This window comes from Tiliqua scincoides, chromosome 2 (assembly GCF_035046505.1).
Source record: "Tiliqua scincoides isolate rTilSci1 chromosome 2, rTilSci1.hap2, whole genome shotgun sequence".
NCBI lineage: Eukaryota > Metazoa > Chordata > Lepidosauria > Squamata > Scincidae > Tiliqua > Tiliqua scincoides.
Window position 1 is genome coordinate 260,469,529 of NC_089822.1, and position 21,697 is coordinate 260,491,225.

Sequence of the window (21,697 nt, forward strand, 5' to 3'; positions counted from 1 at the left end):
GATGCGGGAGAACCCCTGGACATTATATATCTGGACTTTCAGAAGGCGTTTGACACGGTCCCTTACCAAAGGCTACTAAAAAAACTCCACAGTCAGGGAATTAGAGGACAGGTCCTCTCGTGGATTGAGAACTGGTTGGAGGCCAGGAAGCAGAGAGTGGGTGTCAATGGGCAATTTTCACAATGGAGAGAGGTGAAAAGTGGTGTGCCCCAAGGATCTGTCCTGGGACCGGTGCTTTTCAACCTCTTCATAAATGACCTGGAGACAGGGTTGAGCAGTGAAGTGGCTAAGTTTGCAGACGACACCAAACTTTTCCGAGTGGTAAAGACCAGAAGTGATTGTGAGGAGCTCCAGAAGGATCTCTCCAGACTGGCAGAATGGGCAGCAAAATGGCAGATGCGCTTCAATGTCAGTAAGTGTAAAGTCATGCACATTGGGGCAAAAAATCAAAACTTTAGATATAGGCTGATGGGTTCGGAACTGTCTGTGACAGATCAGGAGAGAGATCTTGGGGTGGTGGTGGACAGGTCGATGAAAGTGTCGACCCAATGTGCGGCGGCAGTGAAGAAGGCCAATTCTATGCTTGGGATCATTAGGAAGGGTATTGAGAACAAAACGGTTAGTATTATAATGCCGTTGTACAAATCGATGGTAAGGCCACACCTGGAGTATTGTGTCCAGTTCTGGTCGCCGCATCTCAAAAAAGACATAGTGGAAATGGAAAAGGTGCAAAAGAGAGCGACTAAGATGATTCCTGGGCTGGGGCGCCTTCCTTATGAGGAAAGGCTACGGCGTTTGGGCCTCTTCAGCCTAGAAAAGAGACGCTTGAGGGGGGACATGATTGAGACATACAAAATTATGCAGGGAATGGACAGAGTGGATAGGGAGATGCTCTTTACACTCTCAAATAATACCAGAACCAGGGGACATCCACTAAAATTGAGTGTTGGGCGGGTTAGGACAGACAAAAGAAAATATTTCTTTACTCAGCGCATGGTTGGTCTGTGGAACTCCTTGCCACAGGATGTGGTGCTGGCGTCTAGCCTAGGCGCCTTTAAAAGGGGATTGGACAAGTTTCTGGAGGAAAAATCCATTATGGGGTACAAGCCATGATGTGTATGCGCAACCTCCTGATTTTAGAAATGGGCTATGTCAGAATGCCAATGCAAGGGAGGGCACCAGGATGAGGTCTCTTGTTATCTGGTGTGCTCCCTGGGGCATTTGGTGGGCCGCTGTGAGATACAGGAAGCTGGACTAGATGGGCCTATGGCCTGATCCAGTGGGGCTGTTCTTATGTTCTTATGACAAAAAAAAGAGGCTTGAGCTGGTAAGGAGAAGTTTTCTATTTTGCACTTGCAAAGCCAGGAGGGTCTTTGTATTGATGTGCCTGAAATAGAAGAACTTTAAACTGGGCACTGGGGAGGGCTGGAAAACTCACTGATTCTTTTTTTTTGGGGGGGGGGGGGTGTTATTGCAGGCAGACTACAGAGTAAGCTCCATTGACCACTATGGGACTTACTTCCTACTAGACATGCATAGGCTTGAGCTCACAGGCTGCAATTCTACCCACACTTTCCCGAGAGTAAACCCCATTGACCACAATAGGACTTACTTCAGAGTAGATTCACTTGGTGGAACAGGACTGGCTCCCCCTTATTTAATTATTTCTTTTATTTTAATTTAATTATTTATAATTATTTATTTTAATTTCCTTGATGATGTCACCTCTGGCCATGACATCACTTTCAATGGGTCCTGGACAGGATGTCATTCTAAAAAGAGGGTCCCAGTGCTAAAAGTTTGAGAACTGCCACAATAAGTTGTTAGTAAGTTGACACAGGGGTGTGTGTGCGTGAGACTCTACAAGTTTTCAAAATCACTAAAATCAGAGTCTGGAGGAATAATACCATCATGTTATATATCAATCAATGCGTAATTTCATGCAGAATGCAACGAAACAAACCACATTGAAATATCTGTGTTCTAACAAAAAGTACAGCCAAAAAACCAGTGGGGGCAGGGCGATGGTACATCACCACGCCCACCACCTGGGGCATTGCCCCGCCCACTGCATGGGGTGACGTGCAGTCCTCCCGCACCGGGAGACACAAATCCTAGTGACGCCACTGCCCCCAGGTAAGCCACTACAGTCCCTATGGGTCTCCTTGGACTCCCCATAACCCCAGACACCCACCAGCCCCATAAGAGAGGAGGCAGGATGTGGGTGGAATTAGGTGGTGATGGGGGTGCAGAGGAAGGTGTATCTGGACTGGGAAGGGGGCGTGTTTAGCAGCAGCAACGTCTGCCAGTTCTAAGCCCCTTCCCAGTCTCAATCCGCAAACCTGCATCCACAAGGACTTGTGCTAGTTATGAGTTGTGCCAGATGTTAGTGGGCACAGGTCTGAGTAGACGCAGCAGCCCAGCTGGGGCTTACCCTGAGGATACAGGTTTCTTTACTCAGAGAAGGCCTCTGGAGATCCAAAGTCCCCCGCAGGATACCGAGGGCACCACATTAGGATTGGGCTTTGAGAGACATGGAAAATTAAGGCAAAACAGCTGTCGTTTCTGTCTTCTTCTTTTGCCAAGCACTTTATGCGCAGATAAAGTGCTCCTAAGATGTGACCTGATTGGACAGTGTAACCTGAAGACGCACCCCTAAGAACCCCACTCCACAAGATGTCCTGCTGTCTCCAGAAAGGAGCAACTTAGAAGACATGTAATGTTAAATGAACTGTGGAGTTCTCAGAAGGCTTTCAAAGTGCTGAAGAAAGTCATGTGAGCTAAGTATGTATCCCGAGGGGGAACAGTGTGTTGCAGGGGGGCCAGCACGTTGTGGAACTGGCCCAGGGCTGTAAAGAGGCCAGGTCTGTTATTGTTGCGGATTGTCTTTCCCACCTGTCCTTGCTCACAAATGGCTCCAAATAGGAGCCACTCTGGAAGACAAACAATGTCCTGGGAGACTCTGAGAGGGGGGCTTCTCCAGGCTACCTTTGCACTCTATTTGCCTTTTGGACTCTTTGGACTTCAGAATGGCCCACAGAAGCCTCTTTAACCCACTTTTGCTTTCTGGAAGCAAATTGGAAGTTTGTGGTATAGTTAAAGGGGTGCAGGCCGTAGGGCAACAAGTTGAGCTTGACACTAGTGACCAAAATTGTTAAAACCATGTTAGATATCATGGGAAAGGTAATTTAATGCAGAATGCAATGAAACAAACCTCACTGGAACATCTGTATTCTCTCAGAAGTTATGGCCAATTAACCAGAAAATGAAAACACAACTGCCTTATGGAACAAAAAGTGAATTTACTTAACTCAAAACTGACCCGAGAAACTGATTTGTCATGCACATTGGGGCAAAAAATCAAAACTTTAGATATAGGCTGATGGGTTCTGAGCTGTCTGTGACAGATCAGGAGAGAGATCTTGGGGTGGTGGTGGACAGGTCGATGAAAGTGTCGACCCAATGTGCGGTGGCAGTGAAGAAGGCCAATTCTATGCTTGGGATCATTAGGAAGGGTATTGAGAACAAAACGGTTAGTATTATAATGCCGTTGTACAAATCGATGGTAAGGCCACACCTGGAGTATTGTGTCCAGTTCTGGTCGCCGCATCTCAAAAAAGACATAGTGGAAATGGAAAAGGTGCAAAAGAGAGCGACTAAGATGATTACGGGGCTGGGGCACCTTCCTTATGAGGAAAGGCTACGGTGTTTGGGCCTCTTCAGCCTAGAAAAGAGACGCTTGAGGGGGGACATGATTGAGACATACAAAATTATGCAGGGGATGGACAGAGTGGATAGGGAGATGCTCTTTACACTCTCACATAATACCAGAACCAGGGGACATCCACTAAAATTGAGTGTTGGGCGGGTTAGGACAGACAAAAGAAAATATTTCTTTACTCAGCGCGTGGTCGGTCTGTGGAACTCCTTGCCACAGGATGTGGTGCTGGCGTCTAGCCTAGACGCCTTTAAAAGGGGATTGGACGAGTTTCTGGAGGAAAAATCCATTATGGGGTACAAGCCATGATGTGTATGCGCAACCTCCTGATTTTAGGAATGGGTTAAGTCAGAATGCCAGATGTAGGGGAGAGCACCAGGATGAGGTCTCTTGTTATCTGGTGTGCTCCCTGGGGCATTTGGTGGGCCGCTGTGAGATACAGGAAGCTGGACTAGATGGGCCTATGGCCTGATCCAGTGGGGCTGTTATGTTCTTATGTTCTTATGATTGTTCTGAGAGCCAATGAGATGTTATTATGATACAGCATGGAACCAATAAGGTGTTAATATGTGTCAGCTCTCATTTCATGCATCATAATACACTTACACCTGCTAACTGGATCCCTAACACTCTGGATTCTTTTTACGGCTTGCACAGCAGTGCTTGAAGAACAGCTGGAGATCATTGCAAAGCCCAGCAGAAGAGAGCGATCTGCCTTGGCAGATGCTGTTGTCCAGGCTGCTGGGAGTGTTGAGCTCAGTGGCATTGCTGGGGGTGTGGCTGCACCAGGAGACACGCAAAGGGGGAGGTGACCCCACTAGTGACCACAATCACTCAAATCATAGTTTGTAGGAATAACACCATCAGCTTGCATGGCCCTTGAGAGGAATTTTATCAGGGTGCACCAGGTGATGTGGATTTGGATCCTGGACCCCTTTGCAAATTCTGTGGTCCACTTGGGAGTATTGACCTCCCCTCTTTTTCCTGCTTCCTTCGTCCTCTTCAGTCTATAGATTAAGTTGCACTGATACCATTTCAACAGTTGCACTGATACCATTTCAACAGAGAAGGACCTGCAAGATCCTCCTCTGCCCAGCATTGTTTCCATTGGTCCCTGACTCCCCCTCCTTCGCCTACAGTTGCAAGCCGGGCAGCCCAGTCCCAAATTGCACTAGAACAGGGAGGCCAAATGGCCTGAGCTGTATCCAGCACAAGTTAGGTGCTGACTAAATTTGGGTAAGGGGATATTTTACTACCTTCCAGACTGCCCTCTCCCACCCAAAAGTGCCCCCTCCCTGCCTCTGCTACACCCTCCTGTCACCCTCTCTCTTGCTGGCCTGCCTCTGTCAGCCTGAAGGATCAATATCTGGCTACACCCTCCGTGCTGGAAATAATGACCATTTAGGATTGGGGTTTTAGTGAATCCAAATTTCCCAATTGTTGTTTGCATTAACGTTTTATGTTCACCTTTTTTTTGTTTTTTTTTCTAATTATTTTGATAAAACTTGTAAATGAACAGTGGAGGTGGGTGTTTTTCCCCATTAGGAGGGGGAGCCGTTGCCTGTTCAGTTTGTACCATGCAAAAGCATATGGGATGCTCTCACCTGTGTAGACTAGACTTCTCATGGGTCTCTTTTTCTTGTTTCGTAAGTCCCTCCTTAAGAAGCCATGAGAAGCAGCTTCTCTTGTTTTATTTTGCTCTCTGTTCCACCAGCAGTAGGAACCTCTGACCATTCAGAGGATACGTCATCTTAGAAGCTGTGAGTCCCTTTCTTTGGAAACCTTCACCAGCCTCTGCTCTTGTGCACATGCAGTTGATAACAGCAGCCTAGCTACGTGGTGGACCAGTGGTTCCCAAACCAGATCGTGAGATGCAGCTCCCCAGGGAGCACCAAAGGCAGCCAGGGAGCCACAGAATCATCCCCTGAAGGTGCCCCTCCTCAAAGCCAACATTCTCAGAAGAAGAGCTGCAGAAACGTGGAGACTGTGGCATTGTCATTCCTTCTGGGCTCCTATCATTTTATGTTCACCTTTTTGGTGCAGTGGTTAGTGATAAAGGAGTCTTCACAATGCTGAATGATGGAAAAGTGGGTGGGAGGGAGATGACAGATTGAACGACTTCCCGTGACCCTCCTCCAGGAGGTGAGAGCAAAGCGCTTCCTCATCCTACATCCATGGGCTTCAGGATTTTCTGGTTTGCAAAGGCAGGAGCATTTGAGCATAACATTGCTTTTGTGCCTGCTGTGGCACATTTTGATCTTCCTGCAGAAAGGAGAGGAGGCTGCAGTCAGGCGACTAAAGGGGGAGGCTCAAGCCCTGGCCAGAGGAGCCCTCAGTTGTCCTCGATCATGTCGCTTTGCTCCAGGCAGTGACGTAGCTGAGGGGGTGCAGGGGGTAGATATTGCACTGGGAAACAAGCTTTAGGGGGGCAACAAGCTGAGTCAGATGTTAATGGGCAAAGTTGGGAAAACCTTGGCATGTATGAAGAATAACGTCATGTCATATACCACTGGAAAGGTAATTTAATGCAGAACACAATGAAGCAAACTGCACGGAAATATCTGTATTCTATCAGAAGTTATGTCCAATAACCAGAAAATAAAAATATAACCACCTCATGCAGCATTTTTCAACCGCTGTGCCAAGGCACACTGGTGTGCCACGAGGCTGCCTCAGGTGTGCCGTGGGGCAGGAGGAGACAGGCAGCAGCCGCGCACATGGGAAAGGGGCTGCTTTGAGCCTCATGTGGCAGCAGAAGAAAAGGAGCAGCCAATGAAGGGGCTGGTCATGGCTGCTTTGCTGCCACTGCTGAGCAAGACTAAGGCTGCAACCCCATCCTCACTTACATGGGAGTAAGCTCTGTTGACTATTCTGGGGCTTACTTCTAAGTAGACATGCATGGGATTCAGAAGTGAGGTGGTTGTTAGGTTGTTGGGCAGCCAGAGAAGCCTGGCAAGCTCTGGGTGGGAGCCTGAAGTGAGTGAGAAGGAGGGAGCCAGAAGCAGGTAGGAAGTGAGCGAGTCTGCTGAGGCCACCAACCAAGGGACTGGCTGGCTGAAGAGGGTCCTTGAAAGTCCCTTTTCCTTGCCTGCAACTCCCCAAAGTGACCCTCCCTGTGTTGCCTTCCCGTCCCCATCAAGACACTTCTTGCCTGTTAGAGTTGGACCACAATCCCTTCCACACTTACCAGGGAGTAAGCCCCATTGACTATAATGGGGCTTACATCTGAGTAGTCATGGCTATGATTGGGCTGTTGGTCATGCTCTTTTTTTCCTCAAATACACTAGCAGGCAATTGGTGCTTCTCTTCTCCACACCCCACTTCCTCCCACAGACACATTCCCCCCAAACTCATAATCCCAGTTAACACCTCCCTTTCTTTCCCTCCCTTTACTCCTCCCCACCTTCCAAAGGTCCAGACTCAGTTGCCTCACATTCTCTCTCTCTCTCTCTCTCTCTCTCTCTCTCTCTCTCTCATCCTCAGTTAAATTCTGCACTTGTTCCAATCATGTCTCCTCACTGCTCCTCACCCCACATTTCTCCACTAGATGCTCAGCCTGACCTCTCTTTGCCAGCACTTTCTGGCATCACACTTGGGTAGCAATTTGATCACTCTACTTCAGAACAGTTTTCCTCCTTTCCAGAAAGCAAACACACGTCCCTCTCCAAGTTCTTGTGAATTTCTTTGTCATGTAATGATTTGATTCTATTAATTGTATTAATTAAAATTTATTGTAATGTCGTAATTTAATGCCACTAAAAACCACTTGTTGCCTTGTTGACCATTTTAGTGCCTTGTCAGCGTGCTGTGAGCTAAAAAGGTTGAAAGTGGCTGGTCTAACTGAACAAAATTTCCCTAACTCAGAACTGACCTATGAGGCTGAGTGTTCTGAAAGCCAATGAGATGCTGTTATGATGCCGCAAGGATCCAATAAGGTGTTAATGTGAGTCAGCTCTCATTTCCTTGTCTCATAATACACTTACACCTTCTAATACACTTACACCTTCTAAGTGGCTATAGTGCTTATATATATATCCAGTGGGCATCACTGGATGTTGAAAAGCGGTATATAAATACTGTTAATAATAATAATAATAATAATAATAATAATAATAATAATAATAATAATAATGAGATGATTAAAGAGAAGATTGCATGCCATTTAGTTTTAATGACTTCCTGAAGGAGGTGAGAGGACTTTGCAGAGCTGGAAAAGAGGCTCTGACTGCCAAGCGACTCTTAATTATCACACATACTTGAGTATAAGTCGATCTCACAAATAAACAGAGCCAAAAAAAAAAAAAAAAAAAGAATTTTCTGTGACCCTTTGATCAATGTGGGGGATGAGGGGCTTACCAGGAACTGTTCTGAGGCAGCAGCAAAAAGCCCTAAAGAAAAAAGGAACCATTTGTCTTCTTCTCCAGACAGGAAGGAGATGAAGGTGCTGGTGGAACCTGCAGGCTTTGTGCAGAGGATGGAGCTGAACTTCCCTGGCAGCAGCCCTCGCACAGACTGCGATTCCTTAAGCGCCTTCATTTCCCTGCCTGTTTGGAGAAGAAGCTAAAATGGCTACATTGTTTCTTTGCTCTCTGTGGCTGCCTCAGAACATTCACAGGTAAGTAAAAGTGCTCCTTCCCCCCACCCCCTGCGTCCTGCTTCTCAGTCCTGCTCCCCCCCACCTCACCCAGCAGCTACTCTCAGACTCTGTCCTGACCTCCCCACCTGCCCACAGCAAGTCCTTCCTCAGGACTCATCTGAGCCCAGCCCTTTCTCCTCACAGACCCCACAGCAAACCCCACGTTCCCTCACCTCCCATATTAACTTCTATATACGTCAACCCTCTTTCAGGGCCGGTTTAAGGCATAAATTCTACCACTTACACACATGTATAGACGGCACTTTCTTGTCAATCACACTGGTCTGGTCTGGAAAGAAAAACCATCAGAGCCTGAGAAGACAGACCCTCAGGGAGAGAGTCTCAGGTGGGCTTTATAATCCACCCAAAAGAAGGGGAGGAGGGTCTCTTCGCAGAAGGAGACTCCTGCCTAAGTGTAGAGATGGACTCCTGTGTCAGCATCAGAAAAGGCCACCTGCCCCTCAGCACAGTTTAGTGTCACTCGGATCCTCTTGAGGTTCTGGTTCAGGGACAGTAGGGTGTATTTGTGAAGATTAAAAACGCTATACTGACCTCCCCACTTGCACACAGCCCAGATTCCTTCCTCAGGACTAAGACCAAACCTGCCCTTTCTCTTCACAGACTTTCTGGACACCCCCACAGCCCACCATCTCTCCCCTCCCACAGTGACCTCCCAGAAGTGTCTCTCTGCTGTGAATCCCTCACGGTCCAGTACAAACTCCCACCAGTCAAATCTCTCAGGATTGTCGGGCAGAGCTTGACATTTGTGTTCAGATCTCACACTCTTGCAGTCCTTGGACAGGATGAGTTGGGGATGAGCCGTGTCTGGATCCAGAGTCACGTTTGCTGCTGAGGATGTTGGGTGTTTGCTGTCAACCTTTGCTGTTGGGTGGAGGGAGAGGAGGAAAGAGACAAGATCAGCCTGGAGACCGTTGTGAGGAAATCAGCCTCCTCCCAACTGTGCCCAGTCCTCAGAGAGACCTCTGGAAGCGAGAGGGTGGCCTAGAGCGTCAGTGCCCCAGACAGCTAGGCTACCAGCAGCCCCAAACCACTTACAAGTGGCGCTTCCATTGGGGCCTCTGCTGCTTCCTTCATTCCCCCACTTTTTTTTCCAAATTAGGAATGGAGGAGGTAGCTGCAGGGAAGTCATTACTTCTGGGTCATGGGTGTGGGGGGCGGAAGAGGGGTGGGGGGCAAGAGGTGTGGGGGTGGTTGCACCATGGGGGTTGCACCAATGGGGGTTGCGCCATGTGCCGGGACCCCGAGATATGCCACTGATTTCTCTCCCCCCTTACTTTCAGCCCCTACAACGTGACAAGTCCTGTTCAAACTGCCCACCATCTGCCTCCTTGCACATCATTCCTGGGAATTGCTCCATGACTCCCTCCAGAAGGGGTTTCACATCATGGAATCCCCCGATTCTGCAGGTGAGCTCAGGAGGAAAAGCCACAGGATTCTCAGACACTTCCTTCTTCTCAGACCTGATGTGGAGAAAAAATCTGATCCCAAAATCCACACAGTCAGAGGTGTTCCTGAGGGTTCTGGCACCCAGGACAATACCCCTTTTTCTGCCCCACACCCCCTTTTCTGCCCCACACCCCCTTTTCTGCCCCCTGCCCTTGACCCAGAAGTAATTGCAGTGAAAAGAGGGGATTGCCTGATCAAGCGCTATGGGATCGCTCAGCAGCAGCGCCCAGGAGGTGCCACCCACTTCCCCACCTCCTGGAATGGCGCTCGCCTCCTGGGCACCACTTCTGAGTGGCCTCAAAGCGCTCCAGTCAAGCAGCCTTTGTGTCCCTCAGAAGGGGCCTGGAAGGGTCCTCGGAGCCTGAGAAAAGGGAGGAGGTCGTGTCACTTCCCACCACCCTGAAGTTAACCCCCTTCCTTTATGTTAAAGGGGAGAAGAGCAGATGCAGTGCTGAGCTCCTGTCAGGTAGCACAGTTGAGCGATGCCACTGCTCTCCTCCCCTTTAATGCATGGGGAGGGGGAGGACCTCACGGCCGCATCTGAGGGCCCCTCTCTTCGCCTTTGACAAGAGAGGAGGGGGACCCTCAGAGCAGCGTGGAAGCATTCAGAGAGTGGATGTGCTCCTGCAGCCATTTTCAGCACAGCTCTTGGAGTATGGGGGGGTGTCGTATGGGGTGTGTCACAGCAGCACCCCCCAGTGCACTGCCTGAGGCATTTGTGCCACTTGCCCCCCTCTAGGTACACCACTGCATCCAATTTGGAATTCCTCACTGGAACAAAAGGACAGCCTGAAGGAGAAGAAAGTAGAAATCCTGGAGACGGAAGCAGACACACCGGGGGTGCTTTGGGGAGGAGGCTTATCTAGTGATGGCAACATGAATAGAAAATACAGCAGGTACACAAAAACCTCAGGGTAATGTGTCCCTGAATGAACACAGGGGTCTGGCAGCTCTGCTGCCTGTTCCAAAGAGACAGAACACTGGAGGGTGGGGAGTCCTACACTCTCTCCCCAGAAGCCCCTGGAGAGCCACGTTCTTCACTGCCCTTCTCAGCATCAGGAAGCAAGAAGGGAAATGAGTGGGATCCACGTACCTCTGCAAGGTCTTTCTAATATGCTGAAAAGAAAAGAAAAGAAAGAGAATTCAGAGCCTGCCACAAGGAAGACCCTGGATGGAGATGCTCTCTGGTTCTCCAATGTTCAATTGGCAGAGTTCTGTCTTATATGCTCCATTCAAGGACTAAGCTTGTAGCAGCTCAGAATGTTACTGGATCAATCACATACCCCAGCACCAGTAAGTCAGCATGTTGGGCTGGAGGGTGGTGAGAGGTGATGGAAATGGGTTGGGATAGGGGAGGTGGTGGGGTGAAGAGGGGATGGTGGAAGGGGATGGAAGGGGATGGTGGCAGTGGCACCGCTGATATCTTATCCAGGCCTCAATCTCATGCTCCAGCAAAATAGCTGGTACAGGTCAGAGTAGATCTGGCACTAGAGGCATTTCCCTGGAGTAAGAACAAATATTCCTTTACCAAAAGAAGACATCTGCAAATGCCCCTGTGCTGGGTGCTCAAGCAGTGCCGGTGCACTGGCCAGGGTGGGGGGGAGGAAGGATAGGATTGGGCAGTACTGTCACTAAGAGGGGGCACAGTGCAAAGTTTTGCCAGTGCATGAACATGCTGTGCAAGCCACCATTCCAGCCATTCTGGGCGTCAAGAGCAAAAGGAAGAGACAACTCCATATTTCTCTAGCTGCCCAGAATGGCTCCGAAAGGGAGGAGGAGGGCCCACTTCCGTGGCACATTCAGGCACCTGCAAAACTTAGCACTGAGACCCCCTGCGAGTTTCTCCTGGTCTATCCCTAATGACCAGCCAGGACGATAACCAACTGACCCTGAGAATTACTTTAGATCTACCTCTAGCAGCAGGACAGGGCAATAAACCACTCATCCTAACCAACTTTCCAGCACTGGCATAGCTGTGCCAATGGGACGTGTGCTGCAGCGGCAGTCACAGAGGCCTCCTCAAAGTAAGGGAATGTTTTTTCCCTTACCTCAGAGCTGCATTGCCCTTAGGTTGGTGCTGGAAACTGGGTTAGGATTGTGCCCTGAGTGTACAGAATAACAACCCATTATCACAAGGGGATACTTATTGCCAAGCGGTTTCTGATCCAATCTGGGCTTTGGTTCCGGTCAGAGGCAGGAGGGTCAGATGGTAGTTTAAAGAGGGCATCTATGCAGTAGCAGTTAAAGGATCAAGACTGAATTTAGATACAGCCCCAACCCCCTCTTATACTCAGTAAGATTCCTCTGTAAATGGAGTTTTGTTTAGGAATTTAACTTGCGCTACTACCATTCCAGTCAGACTGCTGTAATGCACTATACATGCAGCTGCCCTTGACAGCCCAGGCAGCCCGTGGAGCTCAGCATATCAGACCTTACCTGCAGGAATTGGCTGACTGGCTGCTGACACTTCTCCTCCATCTCCTGGATGACATTTTCCAGAGAGGAGAGTTCCCTGCAGAGTTTGGTCAGGTGCTTGTCCCTCCTTCTGGCAATCTCCTTCTCCACCTCTTCTATTTGGGCCAGGAGGCTTTTCTCCTCTTCTTCCAGGAACTGGTGCATTTGTCGAAACTCAGCCTTGGTCTTTTGTCTCTTTTCTTCTGTTTGGTTCTGCAACAAGTAGATATGAAGAAATGAATGGCAGACCAAAGAACTTACAGTCCAATCCAATGCTTTCCAGGGCCCAGGGCTGCAGCGGCGCCAAAATGGCTACCGCTGCATCCCATGGGGCATGAAAGCAGTGCTGGGGTACTTGGGAAAGGAGCTTACAGTCCTTTACCCCATGTAATCACCAGGAGGCCCAGATAGGTCTCCTTGGATCTGAGCCCACTATTGTGTGGTCACAGATTCAAAGATGCCCATGTTGGGTCTCACGGGACGGTAAGGGGGTGAGGGTATAGTGGCAGAGACTGTTGCCATCTCCGCCCCCACCTCACTCCCTCCTCCTGCCACACCTTCCCCAGCTCAGAACACCACCCCCTTGTCCAGACTTACCACTCTGTCATCCGGTGCTCACCTGGAGTGGTGGGTGGTAGTCTCCTGTCCTCTGCCTGGTGCTGGCAGGCTCTTGCTGAACCAGCTCCAGCACCAGAATGGTGCAGACTGTCACAGGTGTGTGTAATGGCACATTTGTGACACCGTGCACTGGTGCCGGGCTGGCGCGAGCCCAATTGGATTGGGCTATGTCCTTGCAGTACCATCAGTTTGAGCATGATTGGAAGGGCATTTCTGAGTTTTCACAGAGCTCAGATGAATATTTAGTCATGAAAGAGTTTCCTAAAGACCCCAAAGGACCCACTCTCTGAATGGCCGTGCATAGAAAATGAGCCATGGAATATTAGAGCAGCAGAGCTGCCTCCTGCCCTTGGACTCCTGCGTGCTCTATTCCGTGTCTCCAGAAACAGGTTCAGGTATCTTTGAACTGCCCAAAAATCGTGACACTTACCAGCAGGTCTTGGCTTTCTTTCTTTGCACCTGCTTTATACCTCAGGATTTTTTCTCTTTCTGCTCTCAAGATCTCCAGCCTGCTACTGATCTGATCCTGGTGAGAAATGAAAGATCAGATTCATTTCCTTTGGAGACATGACTAATATTTACACACACAAACACAGACGAAAGCTCAGAGACAGACAGGTGGGATCAAGTGAATTGTTCCCTGCACCAAACTCCTGTATTTTCCAGCAGCCCCCTAAGTCCCTCAGGGTCTTTATCTCATCATTCTAGAATTTCTCTTACAGTAATAGATCCAGTTAGAACTTGTTAGAACTCTCAGGCAGGTCTGGTACTCTGGTAAAAAACTCAGCCTCAGTCTGACTCCAGTGGATACAGTTAAGAACTTTCTGTGTATCTGCACTTTCAGTTGTTGGCCAAATTTCCAGCCAGTATTTAGCACCAACTTGGACTGAAGCTCTTTTTCAATGTCTTCTATTAATCATATATTAATTTCTTACACCAGGATGTGATGGCATTTAGCCTTGTTGCTGAGTGCCCTACTTTGGATTGTGGCAAGTCTAGGAGTCCCTGCCTGGTGCTGTCCTGCTGCCCCTGGGGGAGGTCAAGCAGAGGGGGTCCTCCAGGGCCCGGCTATGAGTGTCAGTGTCTTTTTCCAGGCCTGGGAGGGGAGGGGTTAGGCTTCACCCACCACCTCCTTCTCCCATTCAGGTGGCACTCCTGGCCCACCCAGGCCTCCTTCCTCCTCCAGGAGGTTCCTCGGATCACTCCTCCACCCCACCTCCCACCCACCCTCCTTATGGCCTTCTGAAAGTTTTTTCAAGTCCTCTGTCACACCACATCGGCACCAGCCCCCTTCCGCCTCCAGGGGTCCCTTGCAGAGGCATCCAAGACTGATCAGCACTTTTGGACTGCCCAGGATGTACCTGTTTCCAACACTGGCTGCCCTTCCGGCTAGAAAAGCAGAGGGAGTGTGCCCCAAATTCAGGCTTGGTTGCTCTGGGGCCAGTGGTGTACCTAATGAACACGTATCCCGGTGCGAATCTCAAAATGATGCCCTGGAAGTGATGTCACCAATGGAAGTGACATCCCACCTGGACTTTTAAAAAGTGGAAATTGGGGGGAAACCTGCTTCCTCCCCCCCAGCAGCTCTCCACCCACTTGGTCTGCCATCTCCCCCCAGCCAGTGGCATAGTGAAGGCATCTATATGCTACCTGTGGTCAAAGTGGATTTGTAACCCCCCTCCAAGACAAAATCAAATTTAATTAAGAAAATAAATAAAACGTGTGTCCCTGATTGGTTTGAGACAGTGTGTTGGGATGAAGGGGGACGGTTATTCTCCCTCTGCTTAATAAAAGGTGAGCACCACTTGATAATTGCGCCTTTACCTAGTTAGCAGTGTAACTGTATTATGATACATGGGAATGGGAGCTGATTCATATTAATACCTTATTGAAACATGTCAATTACATAATAATATGTCATTGCCTCTCAGAACAATCAGTCTGACAGGTCAGTTTTGAGTTAAAAAATCCACTTGTTCCAAATGGCAGTTGTGTTTTCATTTTCTGGATAAATGGCCATAACTTTTGATAGAACACAGATATTCCAGTGCCGTTTGTTTCATTGCATTCTGCATGAAATGAGCTTTTCAAAGATATAAGATGGTATTATTGATACATAGAGAAATTTTCACAATATTGGCAACAAGTGTGAAGTTTAGCTTGTTGCCCCCCTAAATGATGCCCAGAGCAACTTGATGCCCAGAGCAACTGCTACCTCCTGCACCTCCCTAGCTACGCCACTGCCTGGGGCAAATCTGGACGTGTGAGGGTCCCGTTTGTAGTAGTCCAAGAGGTTACTTTAAAGTGGAAAATTCTAATTTCCGTATTTGGCAGTGTGAGCTGGAGGCTTGGCCGGTCCATCCAGGAGGCCAACTGAAGCAGTCACCTCAGGCAGCAGGTTGGTGGGGGACAGAGAGGAGGGGAAATGTGGAGGGGAGGAGAGTCCTGAGCCAGAACATGAGAGAGGCGGAGGAGCAGAGGCTGGCACATCATCAAGTAAGAGAGGAGCATGTTGCATGCAGGCTCAGGCATCAGAAGGTCTTGGACCAGCCGTATCTGCAGTGGGAATCATGTTAAAGGATTTTGCAAAAAAAAAACAAGCATGTTTTGGGTCAGACTGAATCCAAGTATGTGTTGAATGTGACAACCTCTCAGTCATAGAGGTGTGTGATACTGTTTGGTCCAACAAAGAATGGGATGGGGGGGTCAGACACAGGAAAACTGTGGTTCTTTAATGAGGTGCTCCTGCAGCTCTACCCTTCCCCCGCCATCAAGATCCCCAGCCCTTTCCTACCTTGTACTCCTGGAAAGCCTCCTCCTGTGGAACCACCTTGTGGCTTTCATGTTCCCTGGATCTGTTGCACACCACACAGATGGGGGCTTGCTGGTCCTTACAGAAGAGCTTCAGGGGCTCCTGGTGCTTCTCGCAAACCTTCTCCGCTTCTCTGGCCCCCCCTTGCCCCCCAAGGCAGAGCTTCCTGGCTATCTCCACCACGTTCTTCAGCTGTCGGTTTGGGAGGAGGCTCTTTCCCTGAGTGGATCCCCTGCACTGGGGACAGTAGACCACCAAGGCATCATCGCCCTCCTCCTCTTCCTCCCCCCAGCTCTGGGCCAGGCAGGCTCGGCAGAAGTTGTGCCCACACTCCCTGATGGTCACCGGGTCCCTGAAATACTCCAGGCAGAAGGGACAAATCAATTCATAGCAGAGGTCCTGGATGTCCCCTGCAGCTGCCATGGCTCCTGGCACAGGGAAGTCGGAGTCACTTTCCTTTTCTCCCTGTGGGTCTTGAAGGGGGAGTTTCTCTTCCTGGAACTGACTTGAATCTCCACTGACTTCACACAAACAACTTGTAAAAAGCAGCAGGATGAGCTTCAAGGGGCTCCTGCTTGGGAAAGCACTTTGGGGACATCAAGGGGCCTGATCAGCCCCTCCTTGGCAGAATCAGTTTCCCCTGAACGGAAATTTAACCCTTCCCAGCCTGAAACGACTCTGAAGGCTGCTGACTGAATCACAGCAGCAGCATCCAAGGAAGCCATCATCAGAAAATCATCAGAAATCCCCTTTGAAGTGGGATGTTTGGCCTGGATCTCCTCCTGGATCCTCTTTGCGGCTCTTTGCAGAGAAGGAGCCTCAGCCTGAGTTCAGCCCCTTCTGCATTCCGGATCTTACTCTGGGCAGCCAAAGGATTACCCAACGGAGCAGCAAGAGGGGATCAGACTCTGAGCCCTAAAACGTCCTGCCCCTTCTTGTGCTGAGCTGCAGCTCCTCTCTGGGAAGAATATTGAGTTCGACCAGGTTGGCATCAGTGGAGACCTGCAAACAGACTGGCAGGAGAGTTAGGAGGGATTTCTTCCCACAGTTCATAATTAGTCTGTGGAATTCATGGCCACAAGATGTGGAAATGGCCACTGGCCTGAATGGCTGCAGAAGGGGGTTGGACACAGGCATGGTGGACAGGACTGTCTGTGAGTGGTAATCACATTGGGAGCTAGCTACCTCTGGCTGCAGTGGCAGGGTGCATCTGAATACCCTTTCTACAGGGCATTCAGCTGAGAGGGAGGTATGGCTCTGGCTTCCCGGAAGCACCTGGTGGGATGATGGAGTAGGAGGGCCCTTGGCCTGATCCAGTCAGACTTTTCCTATGTTTTATTTATGTATTTATTTCCTCCCTTTTCCATGCGGAAGCAAATGCCCAGGTTGGCTTGCAAAGCTTTATAATAGAAGTACGCAGTATATTTTGTATAAAGTATCTACCTCACAGCAGGTAAAAAGAAAAACAGCAAACGCAGCATTGAGAATATTATTTTTAACATTAAACCATGAAACATAAAACAGAGCAAACCCTCACACATATCATTGAGCCATTGCGGGAGGAACACATTCGCCCGGGGAAGCAGTCAAGCCATAGCCACATACGAGCAGAGGGCACAGATTCACCCAGCAACCAAATGCCAAGTGAAGCAGGTATATTTTGAGCCCTTAGGGAAAAGCCACAAGGGAGGGAGTAGTTTTCCATTCCCCTGCAACAGCATAAAAGGAGCAACAAAGGTCTGTAGAAATGGACTTAAACAGGATCTCAAGAGTTCCCTCCCTCCCTCTTCAAACCACGTGCTAATCCTTCCTTTTTATTTTTTGTTTTTTTAACCTGAGTGCTTTTGAAAATTGAGACTCGTTTCAATGTCCTGATGCCAAAATCCTGGAGTAGCCTTGAATCAGAGGGTGCAAATGTTTCCCTTTGCTGCACGACCTTGAAGAAAGGGCACGGCCCCTCTCCTGGATGCAGGTTGCAAAATGAACAAACCTCATGGAAGGCACAGAATCTCCCTCACATCATGATCAATAATTGCTAATTGGGTAAGAGGCACTTTTTCAAGTGAGTGCTCCTTTTTTAGCAGGGGGAGAGTAACTGGCTCTCCTCACCCCAGCACTGTCTGTTCTAGAGGCTGTCTGCTAGTATTCCTTTGCATCGTTTGCATCCTTTGCATCCTTTGACCTGGAGACAGGGTTGAGCAGTGAAGTGGCTAAGTTTGCAGACGACACCAAACTTTTCCGAGTGGTGAAGACCAGAAGTGATTGTGAGGAGCTCCAGAAGGATCTCTCCAGACTGGCAGAATGGGCAGCAAAATGGCAGATGCGCTTCAATGTCAGTAAGTGTAAAGTCATGCACATTGGGGCAAAAAATCAAAACTTTAGATATAGGCTGATGGGTTCTGAGCTGTCTGTGACAGATCAGGAGAGAGATCTTGGGGTGGTGGTGGACAGGTCGATGAAAGTGTCGACCCAATGTGCGGCGGCAGTGAAGAAGGCCAATTCTATGCTTGGGATCATTAGGAAGGGTATTGAGAACAAAACGGTTAGTATTATAATGCCATTGTACAAATCTATGGTAAGGCCACACCTGGAGTATTGTGTCCAGTTCTGGTCGCCGCATCTCAAAAAAGACATAGTGGAAATGGAAAAGGTGCAAAAGAGAGCGACTAAGATGATTACGTGGCTGGGGCACCTTCCTTACGAGGAAAGGCTACGGCGTTTGGGCCTCTTCAGCCTAGAAAAGAGATGCTTGAGGGGGGACATGATTGAGACATACAAAATTATGCAGGGGATGGACAGAGTGGATAGGGAGATGCTCTTTACACTCTCACATAATACCAGAACCAGGGGACATCCACTAAAATTGAGTGTTGGGCGGGTTAGGACAGACAAAAGAAAATATTTCTTTACTCAGCGCGTGGTCGGTCTGTGGAACTCCTTGCCACAGGATGTGGTGCTGGCGTCTAGCCTAGACGCCTTTAAAAGGGGATTGGACGAGTTTCTGGAGGAAAAATCCATTATGGGGTACAAGCCATGATGTGTATGCGCAACCTCCTGATTTTAGGAATGGGTTAAGTCAGAATGCCAGATGTAGAGGGCACCAGGATGAGGTCTCTTGTTATCTGGTGTGCTCCCTGGGGCATTTGGTGGGCCACTGTGAGATACAGGAAGCTGGACTAGATGGGCCTATGGCCTGATCCAGTGGGGCTGTTCTTATGTTCTTATGTTCTTATCGTTTTAGATTGTGAGCCCTTTCGGGACAGGGAGCCATTTAGTTATTTGATTTTTCTCTGTAAACCACTTTGTGAACTTTAGTTGAAAAGCGGTATATAAATACTGTTAAATAATTAATTAATCAATAAATTGTATAAGATTTGCTTTTCTATGGGGAATACTGCAGAAATTTTCAAGAGGGTTGATGCTGACTTGCTGAAAGGCAGAGGGGCCGGTTCACACGTGCTTGTCCATAGCCTGATTACAGACTGGGAAAAGATAGAACTCTTTAGCCAAAGGTTTGCACCAAGAAAATGGTGGTGGTGGTGGGGTTTTCTTGCCTATGGCAGAACAAAACATACATGACCATATTAGGAGGCCATTCAAGTGCCCATTCCCAAAGGTCTGGATGATCTCCTGCCATGTACTCTAAACAGCTGCTTCTTCAAGAACTGCAGTGTGCGGTTTCTGTTGCAGGGTCTGCTGGCAAGTCACACACACCAGCTTTTTCTCCTCTTGGGATTGCTTCCTTGTGTTTCACACACAGCTCCTCTGCTGCTGCAGTTCAGTGAAGGAGTTAAACTTTCTTCTCTTGCATCTGCCAGTTTGGCTGGAAGTTGCATTTCAGGGTGTGAGCTTTGCAGAGGGGACACTTCAAGCACCCCCTCCCCGGATCTCCCAGTGACTCCCAGGAGTTGGTGATGCAGCCCTTGCAGTCCTGCTGCTTCACCCAGAACTTGTGCTTGAACGCCCAGAAGTTCCTGTGCTCATTTCTTGTGCCCCCTGCTGTGTCTTCATCACTTTGCCCCCCTTGTAGCAGGCCAGTAACACTCCTCTGCAGCTGCCTTTTGGATGGCTCTTTCCACAGGGCTGGTGGGCTGGGGGTAGCATGGCCTGGAAGGGCAGTGATGAAAGTCCCAAGCACAGGACATTTCCGGTCATCCGTAGGGCTAGTGGTGGTAAAAGGCGGACCCCTAGTGGCTCAGTGAGGAAAGGCCTTGTGCTGACACCATCCTTCTCATGGCAAAGGGCTGAGTGGTGGAAAGAAGGAACCTCCCTTGTACGGAGTCAAGCCATCAGGCCATCCATCACAGAGTAGTCTACACTGACTGGCAGCAGCCCCCATAGTTTCAGGTAAAGTCTTTCCTGACACAACCGGGGTATGCCGGGCACTAAACCTGCAACCTGCTGAATGTGTAGCCAACCTCTGCACTGCATCCCCCCCCCCCGATCTTCCTGCAGCAGATCTTGAGGGCAATTTGAGGGGAAGGCTCAAGATGTGGCCAGAGGAGCCCTCCGTTGTCCTCGATATGGCATTTTGCACCAGGCTGCACTGTCACCCTGCAACTTCCCCAGTCGAGGGTAGCTTGAGCCAGGGCTTAACATAGCTTAGGCTATGAACCTGATAAAGAAGAAGAGCGTGTGCAGAGTGCTTGGGATTCATCACAGAGTTTATTCTTCCACAATAGGAATTACTGACTCCTGCAGCCTGTTTGGTTCATGTCTCTCCCATCTATTCTCTAGGTGGCTCCAAGGAGGGAAGACTATTCTAGCCTCACAGTTCAGGCTGGCCCAGACAAGAGACCCAATGAAGTGCTTGCCTTGAGCCACTGCTGGGGTGGGGGTGGCAGAAAACAGATGAATGGAGAGTCTTGCATCTGCCCACTAGCGCTCCTGACCTGCCCAGCTGCATTGCCTGACTATGGTCCCCTCCTTTCTTCACTGGCTCCCCTTGGAAAGGGAGTGAGAAGGTGGGGGAGGGGCTGACCTCTTCCAGCACCATTGCCATGGACCACAAGGGTGGAACTAGACAAGACAGTCAAGGCTGCCATAATGTGGCAGGTGGAGGATCTTTCCCATGATCCCCCCGTTCTGACCAGTTTTGAGGATGCACTGGGAGGAGCTCTTTGGCATTTTGTCACTTGGTCAAAGTAGCAATTAGCCACTTTGGAACTATCTAGTGAAAGGTGGGATAGAAATGAAACAGTCCATTTCCTTCCTAGGAAACCCCATGCCCCATTTTGTGCAAAGCTCTTGGTTCTGGAATCAGTGTATCCATCACGGTTCAAGATTTCACCTGCCTTGATCTTCAAGTAGGAGGCAACCAGTGGCTACAACTCCTCCTTTTTTTCTTTCAAAAGCCATTTCACATCAAGTTACAGCTGGTCAGTGTGAACCCTGCATGATTTGAAGCATATCCTGGAGTAATTCTAGCAATGAAACCTCCAGCACACATACTGATGATGGTGTCCCTCGACCCACTGGGCACATGCCCTGCTGGAGTAGAATTCAGACCAGCTATACTTGACTGTGAATTGACATCGAACAAATCCAGTAGCCTTACATAAGAACATAAGAACATAAGAACAGCCCCACTGGATCAGGCCATAGGCCCATCTAGTCCAGCTTCCTGTATCTCACAGCGGCCCACCAAATGCCCCAGGGAGCACACCAGATAACAAGAGACCTCATCCTGGTGCTCTCCCCTACATCTGGCATTCTGACTTAACCCATTCCTAAAATCAGGAGGTTGCGCATACACATCATGGCTTGTACCCCATAATGGATTTTTCCTCCAGAAACTCGTCCAATCCCCTTTTAAAGGCGTCTAGGCTAGACGCCAGCACCACATCCTGTGGCAAGGAATTCCACAGACCGACCACGCGCTGAGTAAAGAAATATTTTCTTTTGTCTGTCCTAACCCGCCCAACACTCAATTTTAGTGGATGTCCCCTGGTTCTGGTATTATGTGAGAGTGTAAAGAGCATCTCCCTATCCA

At 49.2% G+C, this 21,697-nt stretch overlaps 1 protein-coding gene across 1 annotated transcript in view; it reads right to left on the reverse strand.

The window, feature by feature from the left end:
* Positions 1–6,064: 6,064 nt before the first annotated feature.
* The window catches only part of LOC136639120 (zinc finger protein RFP-like), a 573,475-nt gene continuing 557,842 nt past the window's right edge, over positions 6,065–21,697 (reverse strand). Inside the window, exons 5-8 of the mRNA XM_066613138.1 lie at positions 9,693–9,835; positions 9,060–9,236; positions 8,075–8,262; positions 6,065–6,136 (exon numbers count right to left, since the gene is read on the reverse strand). Coding sequence (XP_066469235.1) covers positions 6,065–6,136; positions 8,075–8,262; positions 9,060–9,236; positions 9,693–9,835 — 580 coding nt within the window. The remainder of the gene's footprint in view (positions 6,137–8,074; positions 8,263–9,059; positions 9,237–9,692; positions 9,836–21,697) is intronic.